The sequence below is a fragment of the Athene noctua genome, chromosome 13 (assembly GCF_965140245.1).
Source record: "Athene noctua chromosome 13, bAthNoc1.hap1.1, whole genome shotgun sequence".
Taxonomy (NCBI): Eukaryota; Metazoa; Chordata; class Aves; order Strigiformes; family Strigidae; genus Athene; species Athene noctua.
Window position 1 is genome coordinate 4,569,778 of NC_134049.1, and position 14,449 is coordinate 4,584,226.

Consider the following 14,449-nt stretch of genomic DNA (forward strand, 5'->3'; position numbering starts at 1 on the left):
GATTTATTTAACAGAATTAGATTAAATTATTAGATTGTTTTTTAATTTGAGGGATTTCACATTTTCTCCTTCTATTAGTTTATTTTTTAGTGTTTGGTCTAATATAGATTTTGAAAGTTCAACTAAATCTAAATTATTTGTCAGTAGGAAACCAGAACAATTTGAGAGACCATATCATAAATATATGTCCAGTAGTGTTTTGAAGGCAGAAAGAGTGAGCCAGATGGTTTCTATCAATTCCCACTCTGTGGTGCAGCAAGGGGTTAGTATGATTTTCTTAACAGCTTCTTGCATTTTGTACCTTGAAGGGAATTACGTACTGCCTGCTTGTGTTCTCATAGACGTTGTAATTGATATATTTAGATGGCACAGGAGCAGCTGAAGCCAGACAAGTAGCAGATCTGATCTGGAAATCCAACTAAAATGTATTCAAGTTGGGTAGTGCTTGCCCTACATTTTACATAAGTACTTAAGAGTGGGAAAAGATGTCTATCTCTTGCAATAGGGATTCCAGTGTTTATGAATGAAATGCTCTGTGTAAAACAAAATTTTACTGTCCAAAATTTCAAACCATTTCAAACTATTTGCTCCTATGCCAGAGGCCCCTAAGTATATATTCAAGCTCTGGAATACTGCAGCCACCTTCTTTCTTATGCATCCACTTCTGAATTTTACTTATTTTACATAATTCAATTAGCTACATCCGGGAACGCTGTCACTATTAGAAACACATTTTATTTTATATATTAACTGATAATACAGTTTTCACCCCTAGAACATCATTAGGATCATCCTGTGAGCATGTAATAATAGCTTTTAGTAATGTTTGTCAACAATATATAATTGTAAATTTTCCTGAAAGAACAAGAAGTCAGTTCTTAGATTCAGTTTGTCCCCAGAATATGGCTCTGCTGTTCCTTCTGTCAAGCTTGTTTCTGGGACCAGAAAATCCACCACAGGAACAGCTGGAGACATTAAAATATGCAGAACAAACCAGCTAGACCTTGAGGGTGAGGGAATACTTCGTATAGAAAAGAACAGGTTCTGTCTTAGATGTATTTTTGCCCCCTGTAACTGAGTAAACCCAGCACACAGTGCCATGTTATATTTATACATCTTCACAACTGCCTACAGCCAGTTTATACAGGTGATAACCCATAATAGCACATGAAATGCACCTGAAATTGGAGTTCTTCAGAACATGATTCAGACAATGAATCATTTGATTTTTTTTATACACAGAAAAGGTATGTGAATATGCACTCCTGTTTTCCTTAGAAAAACAGAAGAAAAAGTCTTCCATAGAACTGACATGACTAATTTTATGTCAACTATGATCACTAATCCTGCCTAGGAAAGGGGGAAGAAAATTTAATTGCAATGGTGCTGGGGCAAGACATCAAAACATCAGCTCTTTACTAGATGAAAACACAAAATAGCATAGTAACAAATATCAAAAAATAAATTGATGTATTTAGACTTTTGCATTACAGAAGAATTTGGAGAGACAGGAGGCTCTCGTTCTATGTAGAATCTTCCAAGTTTCAGATAATCAAATTAGCTATAAGCACTGAAACTCTCTAATTTGAGATTTTTTGCACCACTAAATGGTTGCTTCTTGTTTTGTTGTGAAAAGGTTAATTAGTAGCATTTTACGCTAGATTCTGAAAGCCCACAAAGCTTGAAAAGATCATTTATTCCAGTGAAATTGGCATAAAAGATTTAAATACTAGAAATAACCTTCATCTGAGCTGTAGAGAAAGTATTTGTTCTACAAGTTTGGCTCTAAATCATTAATTTTCTTACTGCTTGGAAACAATTTTGTAATCAGCCATTCCACCCTTTTTTTCCCCCATTTTGAATACCAGTAAAGTATTAATGCTGTAATAATAGAGTACTTCTTCAGACTGAGGATTAAGACTTAGATTTTACATGACGCTATTAATTCTAAAAAATAATATTATTTTTCATTATAAACATATGTTTAGCTCCAAGGTAATTTTTATTGGAGGGAAATGTAGTTTCCTACAAAAATGAGAAATTACTATGTGCTGTACAAGAGGCTGATCAAGAAAATATTTATATGAAATGCACAGTGCAGATCAGCAAAGTGAAGGGTTCTAATAAGTTTAATGAGAAAGTCTCAAGTGAATGACTGCCTGGGGCAGCATGTTATTGAGTCATTACTATATACTGGTATTCACAAGTCAGAGCTCTAAATTGAAAAGTTCCATAGTTTTACAGCCTACTTCAGTGAAAAATGTCACACCCTTTTGGTTTTGGTGACCAAATCAAGAGAAATATTGGAAAGTTAGGGGTCCAAAGTGCTAATGTTCTAGAGATACAGACAGAAGGAGAGAAGGCAATTTAGAGTCAGAATATTCTAGACCAATTCTTATTACGCTACCATTTTCAATGAAGAATGAAGCATTTGATCTACAAAGCTATCTAACTCACCAACATTAGCAGAGTTAATACAAAACTGAGGCCAAACAGGTTGTACAATAAGGAAAAATACTCAGAAATTCTAAGCTATTTCTCTTCAGCAATAATTCATTGTAATATGGTCACTGAAATCCTCACTACAGTAATTAGTGGAGGTAAGATTTACTCACCTTTGTAAACTGATGAGCACTGCTTGACATTTATTCACTTTGAAAAGTAACTAGAAAAGGTTTTATGGCTTTTCATATTTCCCACTGCAGATGTAATGTGGTAAGTTTGTAAGTAAAAAGAAAGGTGTATTTCTTAAACATCAGTCTGGAAGTTCAAACTAGACTCTTCCTTCCACGGTATGGTACCAGTAAGACACATTCAGAAGGCCAGATTATACATTTGATGATGCACATGAAACTATAAATACTTGGAATAATGCAGACTTAAGAGTGGAACTCTGCTTACTCCTTCCTTTTCTGTCATAAACACCCACAAGTCCAAGTACCCATGCATGGAACAGATCTTGTAAGTAAAATAAGAGCATTTCTAAACAGTCATTTTAGTTCCCTGATGTATTGTCTCACTTCCATTTGGTTCATCTTGCTTTTTTCATACTATCTTCCCAGAGTTATCAAGTTAGCAGTTTCTTCCAGAAAGCTTGGCATGGCTCAGATTCCATAACTAAAATATTTCTCAACTGTTGAATACCATGAAAACAATGGTTTGTGATAAAGTTGTTCTATCTAGCAGCAATCCATGTATTAATCAGTTTGTAGGATTGGCAAACAGTGGAGAAATTGATGGATAATGTAATGTCAAGTAAGGAATCTTTAAAATGACCAATAAATGAAAATCCACCAAAGTATAAAAAATAGTTTGATGGACTTCTGTTAATGATTAGTTGATTTTTTTTAATACAGTATGCCTGCAGGTTTTGTGCCCAATGAATTGCAAAAAGGTAATTAAACCTCAGTTACTTATGCTTAATCAAACAGATTCTGTACACGGACTAAATCTCATATGCAAATTCTACTACTTGAGGATGCTTGAAGAATAATATGCTGCATCGAGTCCTCAAGGAATATCTCTCTATCGTTAATCATGTTTCCTCAGACAACGACAATTCCTCCTGCTTCGAAGTTACACATGGGACAAAACCAGGAGTTTTGAGTGCTTTGAATACTTGTCCGTAATATCCAGATGTCTGGCATCTCACTGAAGAAGTAGCCTCAACTGTTCTACTGAAAATCCTTGATAGATTCATTGTTTATGTGCAGATCATTTTTTACAGTCGTATCTAGAGTGCTTCAGATAGTTTACACACACACACACACAGAGCAAATGCACTCATGGATACTGCACAAAGCCTCTAAATAAAAGCTTTTTTAGCCTTTTGTATTGGACCATGCCCCAAATAACATATTTTATATGTGTTTATGCCATAAATCCAAATACTGAGTATCACAAGGAGAAGCAAATATATGAGAGTTAAAAAAAGAAAGTGATAGTGAATGTAGGTCCCAGCTTGTCTTCTGTTACCTTCATTAATTATTAAATTCATATTCATAGACAGAAAATTCTTGGGGTGTAGACAATCTCATCTCTGCTCTGAAAACCATTATAACATATACCGTATATCTATTTCTACTTACAAAGCTTATGAACATAAATTCTATGAAGTACCATCTGGGAAACTCACTCTCTTACTAAGGAAAGTACAAAATACAAATGCAGATTCTACTTTCTATCAATTGTAATTTAACAACAGGAACGGTAAAAAAATAATTAAACCATATTACAATGTCTCTTAATTTAACTACCTGTATTTGCAGTGAATTTTTTACTATTAGATTTTATATTTGAAAGAGAACGAGCACACAAATTGCTCCACCTAAAAATGTACTTTAAGATGCATCCATTTAAACATATTATTAAGTATCAAAATAACTTAAGCACCAATTCACAATATACACACTATTCTTTTAAAAAGAGATAGAAAGGGGTAATGTTTCCTGAAACCAGTGACTTACAAAACCATCCAATGAAAGTATTAATTTACTTTCAGAAAACAAATACTGATAGACTCCTCTGGAAAAACACTTCAAGTGCAATAAGCCAGCTAATGAATGTGTTTACTGTGCTGGCTCACCAAATGCACACATGCACTAACACCACCATGAAAGTTTTCCAAAATACTGTATGACTGACCACTGTGATTTGTATTTTCTTGCTTTAAGAGGCACAAACATTAACTTATTAAAACCCAGAACAAAAGAACAAATTACATTAAATACTATTAAACGCTGTCTTGTAAGCAATGACGAGAGCATTTTTCTTGGCTTTGAATCATCTGCAAAGGTCACTTGAATTCATAAATATGTGCTCCAAATTTAATTAATTAGAAACACAAGTCAGTGAAATTTAGAGCTTGCTTTTTTTTTTTTTTTTTTTGACTTATTCTCCATCCAAATCTTTACTGCCCCCTCTTTCCCTGTTCGAGTTTCCACATACTTTATCCTCAGACAATTCTGCCTAGGAAAGGGTGTTTCACAAACACATTCCTCAGAAGTGCTTAACTGTCAGTGCCAGCCTCCTTACCCCTAAAAATCAGCAACAGACTGGTTTTTTTTCAATTTCAGTGCACAGCGAGGCCACAAGAAATAAAGTGCTGTAAATACCACACAAAATTTGGTCTGGTAAAGCATTTAGAATATTTTAAAAATCAGCATTAGCTGTGTTATCTATTAGCTATTTTTTTAAAAAAAAGAAATAATACGAATATAAAATAACAAACTAGCTTGTGGACATCTGCTTTTACTTTTCTTTCCTTAAAAACCATACTTTTCTTCTTCTTGCCTTCTTTCCAGCATTTAGAAGACTATGGATGTCTTCTTAGGAGTTTTCTTCTTACTCTTAAACATTTTCTCATAACATATGTACCTGACAGAAAAATACTGGGATGAAATTGCTGTCACCTTGCTGAAAAATGTAAAGGATACCAAAATTTCTCTTTGAATTAATGTCTACAGAAACACTGCTACTAAAAAATTGAGAAGCAGTGACCGGAAATGTTATGTAATAGAAATTGAGGGATATCAGCAACATATGAAACATTTGGAAAACTAGCCAGCTGATGAGGGACTGAGCACAATGTGTACTTTAAAACCTCTTCCAAAATCTTCCCACACAATCTTATCACCCAACGCACTGGGGTAGTTCCCTAGTGTGTGAGAAGATATCTAGCTTGGTGGTTTTGCTCTCTTCTCTTCCAAAGACTCACTGGACAGGTTGTTACCACCTGCTGGACCTGCAGTAACAGGCTGCACTTACTGCTTTCCTTATAGCTCTCAGAAGGAAGAACTGCAATTGCTCTTTCAGCCTCTTGGCTGCAAAATGATTAAAGACAAAATGCTCCGATTTTGCTAAACCACAAGGCTCTCACTAGTTTGTTATAGATAGGATATTGTTGTTTGAGGATATTATGGACAAACTTAAAGAAACTCTGCCTATTCAGCTATGGCTGCGTACAGAAATAAGTTTAATATAATAGATTGTGTAGCAATAAAAGCAAAGATTTGTTAAAACAAATAAAATGTCACAGTATTATTGTGTTGTAAAAGCAAAAAAAAGTTTAACAAATAAAAAGAAGACTAAAATGTTAGTGTGAAAATGTTAATTAAATCAAAAAAGATACTTAATATCAGGTGATTAAAGCCACAATTCTCAAACACCACTTGCCAGGTAAGAATTACCTCACAAAAGAATGCTCAGGTCTGTATCAATGATGCAGCTAAATATCAATTTTTCTACATAAATTTCCAGCCTGAGGTACTGTCCTGTATTCCAGAACACAGTCATGGAGTAAGTCCAGACACAGAAGTGTCTACTTGTAAAGTACTGAGCAACTGTCATTCTAGACCAGAATGCCAGGAAACTCACCTCATTTATTATGCAAATTGTCTCAAAAAAAGGATATACATTTCATCCACTAAAACTGTTGTGTCAACCTCAAGGGTTGTTTTGTTGTTTTTGTTTTTTCTACTGGATTTTATACCAACTGTCTGTTATTGAATTCGCACCAAGTGGTTAAAAAAACCTGCTGCCAGCATCCACAGTCATCTTCTAAAAAGAAACTATAGCTCATCTCAGTTGAGTGTCTTTTACGTACATCAGACAGAATTTCAGATCTGTAGTAACTTCATTCGCTAAAGGAATTTTAAGCTACATTTGATACACTGACCATGGAACCATGTAAAATTGTTTGGAATTTCATGCTGATTTTATAGAAATTACAGTTGTTTTCAATTTCGTATGCCCATTTTCAGGATTTTTTCCTCTTTCTGGCTTTAACTGGATTTCTTTCCTGGTTAATTTGTGGTATAGTCCAGTCTTCTCTATAACCTGTTCTGAACTTTTATGTGGATGCTTTAGATGAAGTAACTGAAAAACATAGTTTACATTTTTCACTTTTAAACCAAGGATATTCAAGACCTTGCTGAAGCTTGGCCTTCTGAACTTATCATCAGCATCTTATCAATTTAAGCATGTCTTTAAAGTCACTTTGGTTATTAGAGTATTAAGAGTATTTCAAAGAAACAATCTACAAATAGGAAATTTCTCTTTCCCATCCTAGCTTGGTGACTTTTTCCTTTTCATGAATAGCAATTGAAAGTATTAGAACCGTCTACTTCAAAACAAAACACGTAAGAATGAGTCTGCTAACAGAAGACAAGGAATTATATACTATTAGACTGGGAAGAAGAGGTTTTCCTTAGTAGGATATCTGACTGTAGTCAGAAATTTTAGTTCTTCATAATTTGTATCTGAAGTATCTGGTGCTACATAAACTAACACTTAAAAACCGGCACAGACAAATCTCACATGTGTGCCTGTTCAGCATTTTTCTCTATTTCTGTGGGGGTTTTTTTCTGAAAAGATTTTTGCTTACTATACATCTCCTGCTTCACTGAAGGAACTACCTCAGGGATAAAATCCTGGCTCTGCTGAGTTAGCTGAAATCTTACTGTTCACTTTCATGATGACAGCATTTTTGCCCTTACGTATAAAATGGCCTACAAAACATATTAGGTTTACATTTATTATCATTTTTCTATGGATATAGCGATTTACCTCCTTCCAGTGAATCAGCTAACAAGACTTAGCATGAACACTGAAGCTCAGCTACACTTAGGTTCACAGTAGAAGAGGTATGAAACTAATACATTTTAATTCAGTTCATCTCTTAAAGGCAGTCAAAAATGGTATGCTAGAAACGACACTCCTTAGCTTTGGTGAGTTTTGCTTAACTCAGTTTACCATCCTTGTAAAGCTTATCTTGTAAAGCCAATTTTTAGAGTATATTACTGGTTTGTTGTTGATTTTAATACCATCAATTACTCTGAATCAAAGCTCTTTCTAAATTTATAGAAAAATTAGATTATTGGGTTACTTTTCAATACACCAAATGATGTTCCTGGCTAGTCTTATTAAATACACTGCAGTGATGCAGAATTTCAAAACGAAAGAGATGAGAGAAATGAAGATAACTAAAAAAATCACATTCACAGACTTGGCTGAATGTAAGAGTAACAACTGTATAACAGACCATATACACCAAGAGCACAAAGACAACCATATCATCTGAGATCCAAATTTAATTTAGCCCTACATCCTGTCAGCAAGAGTTGCCAGTACCAGATGATTTCAGAAAGTATAGAAGAAAGAGGAAATATATTCAGTTGGCCAAAATTCTGGTTGAACAGTTTTATTACCTACTGATGGATTAGGTTCCTATCTGCAGCAACACATCCTTGTGTCTATTTACCATTATGTAATTTCTCTTAGAGTGACTGAGTACCAGAAACACATACAAAATAAAGACAGACCAACATGACTATAGTGCCGTATAGTGTTAATATACTGTGGTATCCTGACTTAATAGAGATACTGAAAGGAAATGAAACAAGAGGGAAAAATACAATTTATCTTCTCTATTTGATGGATTTACTATTTTATTACTTGGTATATCCTTTAGGAATTTCCTGCTTTGGTTCTATAATTATGATATAATGTAAAATCTCATTTTTATATTTAAATATGTTATAAAATTATAATTGGAAGAGAAAGTGATTTTCATTATCCACATGTGTCTCTAACTTCACAGTCTGTGTCGAGTGTTTATATATCAAGATGACTATTTAAAAAAATAGAAAAGTAGTTTAGATGTTTTCACAGTGAGATTTTATTATTTATAAGGGTTAAAGATCCCATTAACTAGTTAATCAAAGAACTTGTGATTTAAGAATGATGCAGCACATAACAGGTGTGCAGAAAAAAGCTGGTCATCTTATAAATCTTCTATGTTCAGAAGCACCTTGTAAAACAGTTAAAGTACTGAACTCTCTGCTTGCATTAAATTGAGTATTACTCAAAAATAATTCTTCCTGGTGTGAGAGAGACCTCTGATATTGGATACTAAATTGAAGTATGTGACACACTGCAATGCTGACACTGATAAAGAGATAAACTTCCAGTGTATGACTTGTCAACCTTCAGTCTCTCTCCATAGCTTCTGTACATAAAGGAAGAAATTCTAACTTCATGTATGCACATGACATTTTGTAATTAACAAAACAAGTGAGGTCTATACAAAAGACTATATACTGAAAGATGGTAAATGAAATTCTCATCTGAAGTTAACTATCACTGTTCTAATTACACGGTAAATTCTTACTTTTCCCAGTTTGCTAGAAATCATGTTTCCATTTCCTATATAATCTATGTAAAGAAAAAACCATGCAATTAATTGTAGCAATACTACACTTCTGAAATGAACAGAAGAATTACTGAGGCACATCTTCTAGAAGAAGAAAAGGGAGCTTACAGTACGCTGTCTTATTGCTTAAGGAACATGTGTCATACACCTTAAAATGGAGGGAGAAGCTCGGTGATGAATCCCTTGCACATCAAATAGAAAATTGCATGTGAACTGCTGCGTCAGAGACCTAAATCACATAGATGCTTTGCTGATAAGGGAAAAATTCATGCTTTGTTCCTCCTTCAGGACTACATTAAGACACATCAGAACAGACAAGACATAATCTAGAACAGGGAACTGAAAATGAGCACGTGTGGTTTATGACAGGCCTTTTAATTCTGAGATAGACAGGTTCTGAACAAAGAATCAAGAATATACAAGCCTTATTTCCACTGAATTCTCTATGGTCTTTTTTCTTTCTCTTTAACATTGTTAATAGCACATTTTTAACGTGACATAGTTGTTGGAGAGTTCATGTGGTGTTCCCTCACTAAACTTTATGGAGAGATGCACAGACACAGTATCTTTAGAAAAGTGCCATTCAAAGACCTAAAACATTCTTTGGGTTTTATATCACCTCTGAGTCAGGGTGTCAGATTTTATTTATGACAGAGCTAGCTCTAATTCTGGGGGTACTTAATGCCTTAAAATTGTGAAAAGTAGAAAATACAGCAACTAGTACTGAATGTGCATAACAATTTATGAATCTCAAATTATCTGTCTTTAATTAAAATGCATTATGCATTTTATGCACAATGGGATTTTAACAAATAAGAGGAAAAGCCATGTAAAGATCTGAACACAATAAATCTATCACATGTAGTGCCTTTGTAAATTATAAGCGGACTATAACTTTGATAGATAACATTTTATTTTGCCATTCAGATTTGCTATACAGGAGGCTTATAAAATGTTTTGACACCCCCAATTTCTATCCCACACCAAATTCTATGAGGGTAGTGTAAAGTTTCCACATGAAAGACATTTATGTCTTAACTGAGAATAAAGCAGAAAAACAAGTGCCCAAACCCAAAATAAAATAATTCCTACAAGTTGGTATGAATGCCACCATCTACTCCAGGAAAAAAAACAAAAAACCAAAAAAACCCAAAAAAACAGGCTACAAAATAATCTAAAAATTCTATTAATAATATTGTCTTGTAGAAAAGCTTTTGGCATTTCCTTTTTAAAAGTAGTAGTATTTCTTACTACTGTAACTTCAGCCAACATAAGCTTACTCAAGGAAATCTCAATTCCTACTAGCATGATTTGTTTTAAAAAGTAATTTTGAATCTTACATTTTTTAAATTCTGTATAAATAGAAACTCAAACATAGATTTTTAAAAAAACCCTTTCCTTAAGTTAATGGCCAGCACAAGCAAAGGAACAAATGGATATAAGCTGTCGCTGAAAAAATGCAGATTGCAAATTACTACAGAGACTCTAGCCATTAAAATAAATCAAACTCTGGAACAGCCTTCGGCAGAAACACTGGGGGCAAAGAAATAACAACTCTAATTTCGTATTGGCAAAGTTTATGAAAGAGAATTATCTGATGCAATTCCCAGGCTAGCAGAGCACTGGACTTGATGACCCAGAGATCCCTTCCCCTGCTATGTTCTTTGTTTGGCGAGATGCAGATGTTCATCTGTTTTTCAGCCTCACTGTGGTTTTTCTAAAGTGAAATTTAAATGAAAGTTAATATAATTTTTGTAAGTTAGAAATTACCCTTTGTAAGAATTGTTACTAGGCCTGCAGCAGTGGAACTTGTCAAAGAATTCTAAAAGCTTTACCAAAAGTTGGCTTAGCATTATAGAGAAATATGTGTGCAGAGACGAACACCCAGCAGGGCACACACCATGAGAAGAGGTAGCTGATCTACTAGGGAAAATAGGAAGAAAAAAGTAAGCAGTGCAGGCTAGGACTTATGTATCAGTAATATCAAGGAAAAAAGCAAAACAGAACAGTAAAGAAAGAAAGGACATCAGGATAGGAAAAAAAAAAAAAGATAGGGGAGGAGAAATATAATAGATATTTAATGCCTTTCTAAACTAATTAATGAAAAATTAATATCATGTGTGGTGGATGTGAAGAGTCAATACAAACTTGAAAGAGAAAAAAAGGAAAATTTTGTTCAAGAGGAAGGTCATCTTTCAGGTGACATATAACATAAGCCTCTCTCCCCCCTCCCTCACTTGTCTCCCCCATGCTTAGCTATTGGAATTTGCCTAGAGTTGGCTGGCCTTGAAAGACCCCATTTTGGAGAATGAGTCACAGTACAGAAGCTACTGCACACAGTCTGTACAATGTCTATGGCAGAAAACGTCTCAAACTCAGAAGTATAACTCTAAACTATTCCTTAAAACAACAATAATAATATTTAAGCTTGAACCTGGTGTTCTGAACGTGCACTATCTTCCTGCCTTTGCTCACTTGCAGCTTTTTAAAGTTAACACAAGAATATTTTTTATGTTGCAGGTAACTTAAATGTATCAGAGTGACTACAGAAAGCTATTGCAAATATACATCAGCAAGATGAAAATGAAGTAATTTATAGAAGACAACTCTAAATGTTTTCTGGTTTTGAATAAATAAGTTCTCAGAGCAGCTTTTAATGATTTTCAAATACACGTATCTTCACAGCTCTGATCAGTCATAAAAGCATACAAAGGTCAAGCAAATACTTTATCTTATTTAAGACACTATGGTCTGTTTTCTATCACTTGCAAGTCCTAAGGTTTACACTCTTTCAAGGAGATGATACTGCTACACAAGTCTTCAAAATAAAGGCTTTACATAAATTCTGTGAACCTTGATGGCTGTGTATATAATGCATCCAAATGAAACCCTGAGCCTGATAAATTCTAAGATAGGCTGATTCTTTGAAAATAGAAGAATTACTTATACTAACTGCAACTTTGGTATGTGCTTAAAAATTATCATCATACAATTTTTTAAGTGCTTTTGTGCAGACGTGATCACATACAGACAATTTTTGAAGTCTAGCCCTTTCTTCATGGGAATACATATTTTTTCTGTTTTCCAAGAATGATTGCTGCAGATTTTCAATAAACACAGAAGTATTACAGAATATTAGTTCAACTAAACCTTCTAAGTTGATTGGAGAACAAACAATTATTTTACAGCCCTTACTCTGTGCGTTTGCAGGTATTCTAGAAATCCGAACAGTGGCAGTTGGAATAGTGGCAATCAAAGGAGTGGAAAGTGAATACTTTCTGGCAATGAACAAATCAGGAAGACTCTATGGAAAGGTATGGATGCAAACTTTTCTTGTGTGTACAATCATTACATACAATCTTAAAGATCAAAATAAAGGTTCTTTTTAGATGTAGCATCTGTATCATTTGTATAAGATAGATTCCTAAAAAATTCAAATGTATCCTGTACTTATCCCTTACATCACATAGATTTTTAGGTCCATTTAATAAATTCAGTGATTATAGCCTATATAATTTTTTAAATGCAGAATAAGGGGGAATAGATAAAACTAAAATATTCAATACTCAGATTTCAGAAGTCAAATTTATTAAAAATGTTAATAACATGTGGGGTTTATAATGCATATTCTTCTCTCACCTTCCCTAATCTAAGTATTTAAAAAAAGACTTGTATTTATATTACTCTATTTTATTATTTGCTCTCAACAGAAAGTATGCAACGAGGACTGCAACTTCATAGAACTTATTGAAGAAAACCATTATAATACATACGCTTCTGCAAAATGGACACACAAAGGAAAGGAGATGTTTGTTACATTAAACCACAAAGGGGTTCCCATGAAAGGTAAAAAAACAAAGAAAGAACACAGAGCATCCCACTTTCTTCCCCTGGCAATATCCTAATCACAAATGATCTATAAAGAACTAGTTCCAGCAGGAAGATTATTTTTAAGACGACTATTTGACAAGGTATCAAGAGAGGCTGGAATACTACTGAGAAACTGAACAAGCTGGACTTGCGCATTTATGTTTATTTTTAAGAGACTACATGAAAAAGATTTGAAAATATACACAAAACCAGATTTACTAACTAAAAGTTGTAAAAAATTCTAAAGAGTTGTACAATCATTATCTTAGTCATTGTAACTGGGTAGTTTCTTAAATTAATTTACCCTGAAGAATAAGTCATTACTTGATTATCTGATAATATTTTATTTAAAAAAACCTATCTGCTTTTTAAATATGGCTGCTATAATAATAATAAGCAGATGATAATGTTGTGTAAAATATGTCAGACTTTAAGGCTGCTGGAATGAGTTGTCAGATTATCAAGTCAATAGTAAATGTGGAGGCTGAGCAGTATTTTAAATACTTCCCCCAAGAAACTGGTATCCTATACATAAACTATATGATCAGAAAAAAAAATATAATCTTGTAAATGTTTATTGTTGTATTCAGATAAAAGAGTTAGTTTGGAAAAATTAAGTTTACTCTACTACAAAATGTTCCTATCTATTAATGAAACAAATACCTAATGCTGCTCTAAAAGATGTTTCAAATAGTGTATGTAAAATAAGAATAGGAATAATGTACTTCATCTCACTTTTCACAAATTAACATTTTATATAACGATGAAGCAAAAATTCAGACATGTTAAGGTTTTTTATGTAACATAACCTATCTTTTGTATAATTCCTGTTAGGGCATACAGCTTTCAATATTGTTTTTCCATCCTTATACATGCTTTTTCTGTTGTTACAGCATTAAACTTTATTTTAAGTTGTATTTGAACTTTATTGTTCTAAGTTATTTAAATGTTATTTATAAAAAAAAAAAAAACTTATTAAGCTGCATCTGTTTCATATGCTTTTAATTCTAAAGGAATAACAACATGGTCTGGCTGAGATGCATGAATTTTTTTCTGTGACCAGACACAAAGACTAGTACACAACCCTCTTGCCAACATACATTGGATGGCAGACAAAAATGACAGCCTGCAGCAAATCACACAATGGACATCTCAAAAGAAACAATGCAAAAATGTAAAAAATCTTTGCCACATACTCTTGCTTATTGAATTACTAGCATGCTCAGAGTTATACCAGGTGAAAGAAGGTTACAGTTCCAGCAGGTGCTGGAAGTAATCCTCAGATGGTAGAACCTATACTCACAGATTCAGAAATATGTAAGAGCCTACATGACTAGTTTGAACCTTTAGCTAAAAATCAATGTGACC

General features: G+C 33.6%; 1 protein-coding gene across 2 annotated transcripts in view; it reads left to right on the forward strand.

The window, feature by feature from the left end:
• The window catches only part of FGF7 (fibroblast growth factor 7), a 30,153-nt gene extending 16,252 nt beyond the window's left edge, over nucleotides 1-13,901 (forward strand). For both annotated transcript variants that reach the window (XM_074917243.1, XM_074917244.1), the window contains exons 3-4: nucleotides 12,422-12,525; nucleotides 12,922-13,901. In XM_074917243.1, the coding sequence (XP_074773344.1) occupies nucleotides 12,422-12,525; nucleotides 12,922-13,116 (299 nt within the window). In that variant the 3' untranslated portion in view covers nucleotides 13,117-13,901. The remainder of the gene's footprint in view (nucleotides 1-12,421; nucleotides 12,526-12,921) is intronic.
• Nucleotides 13,902-14,449: the final 548 nt, after the last annotated feature.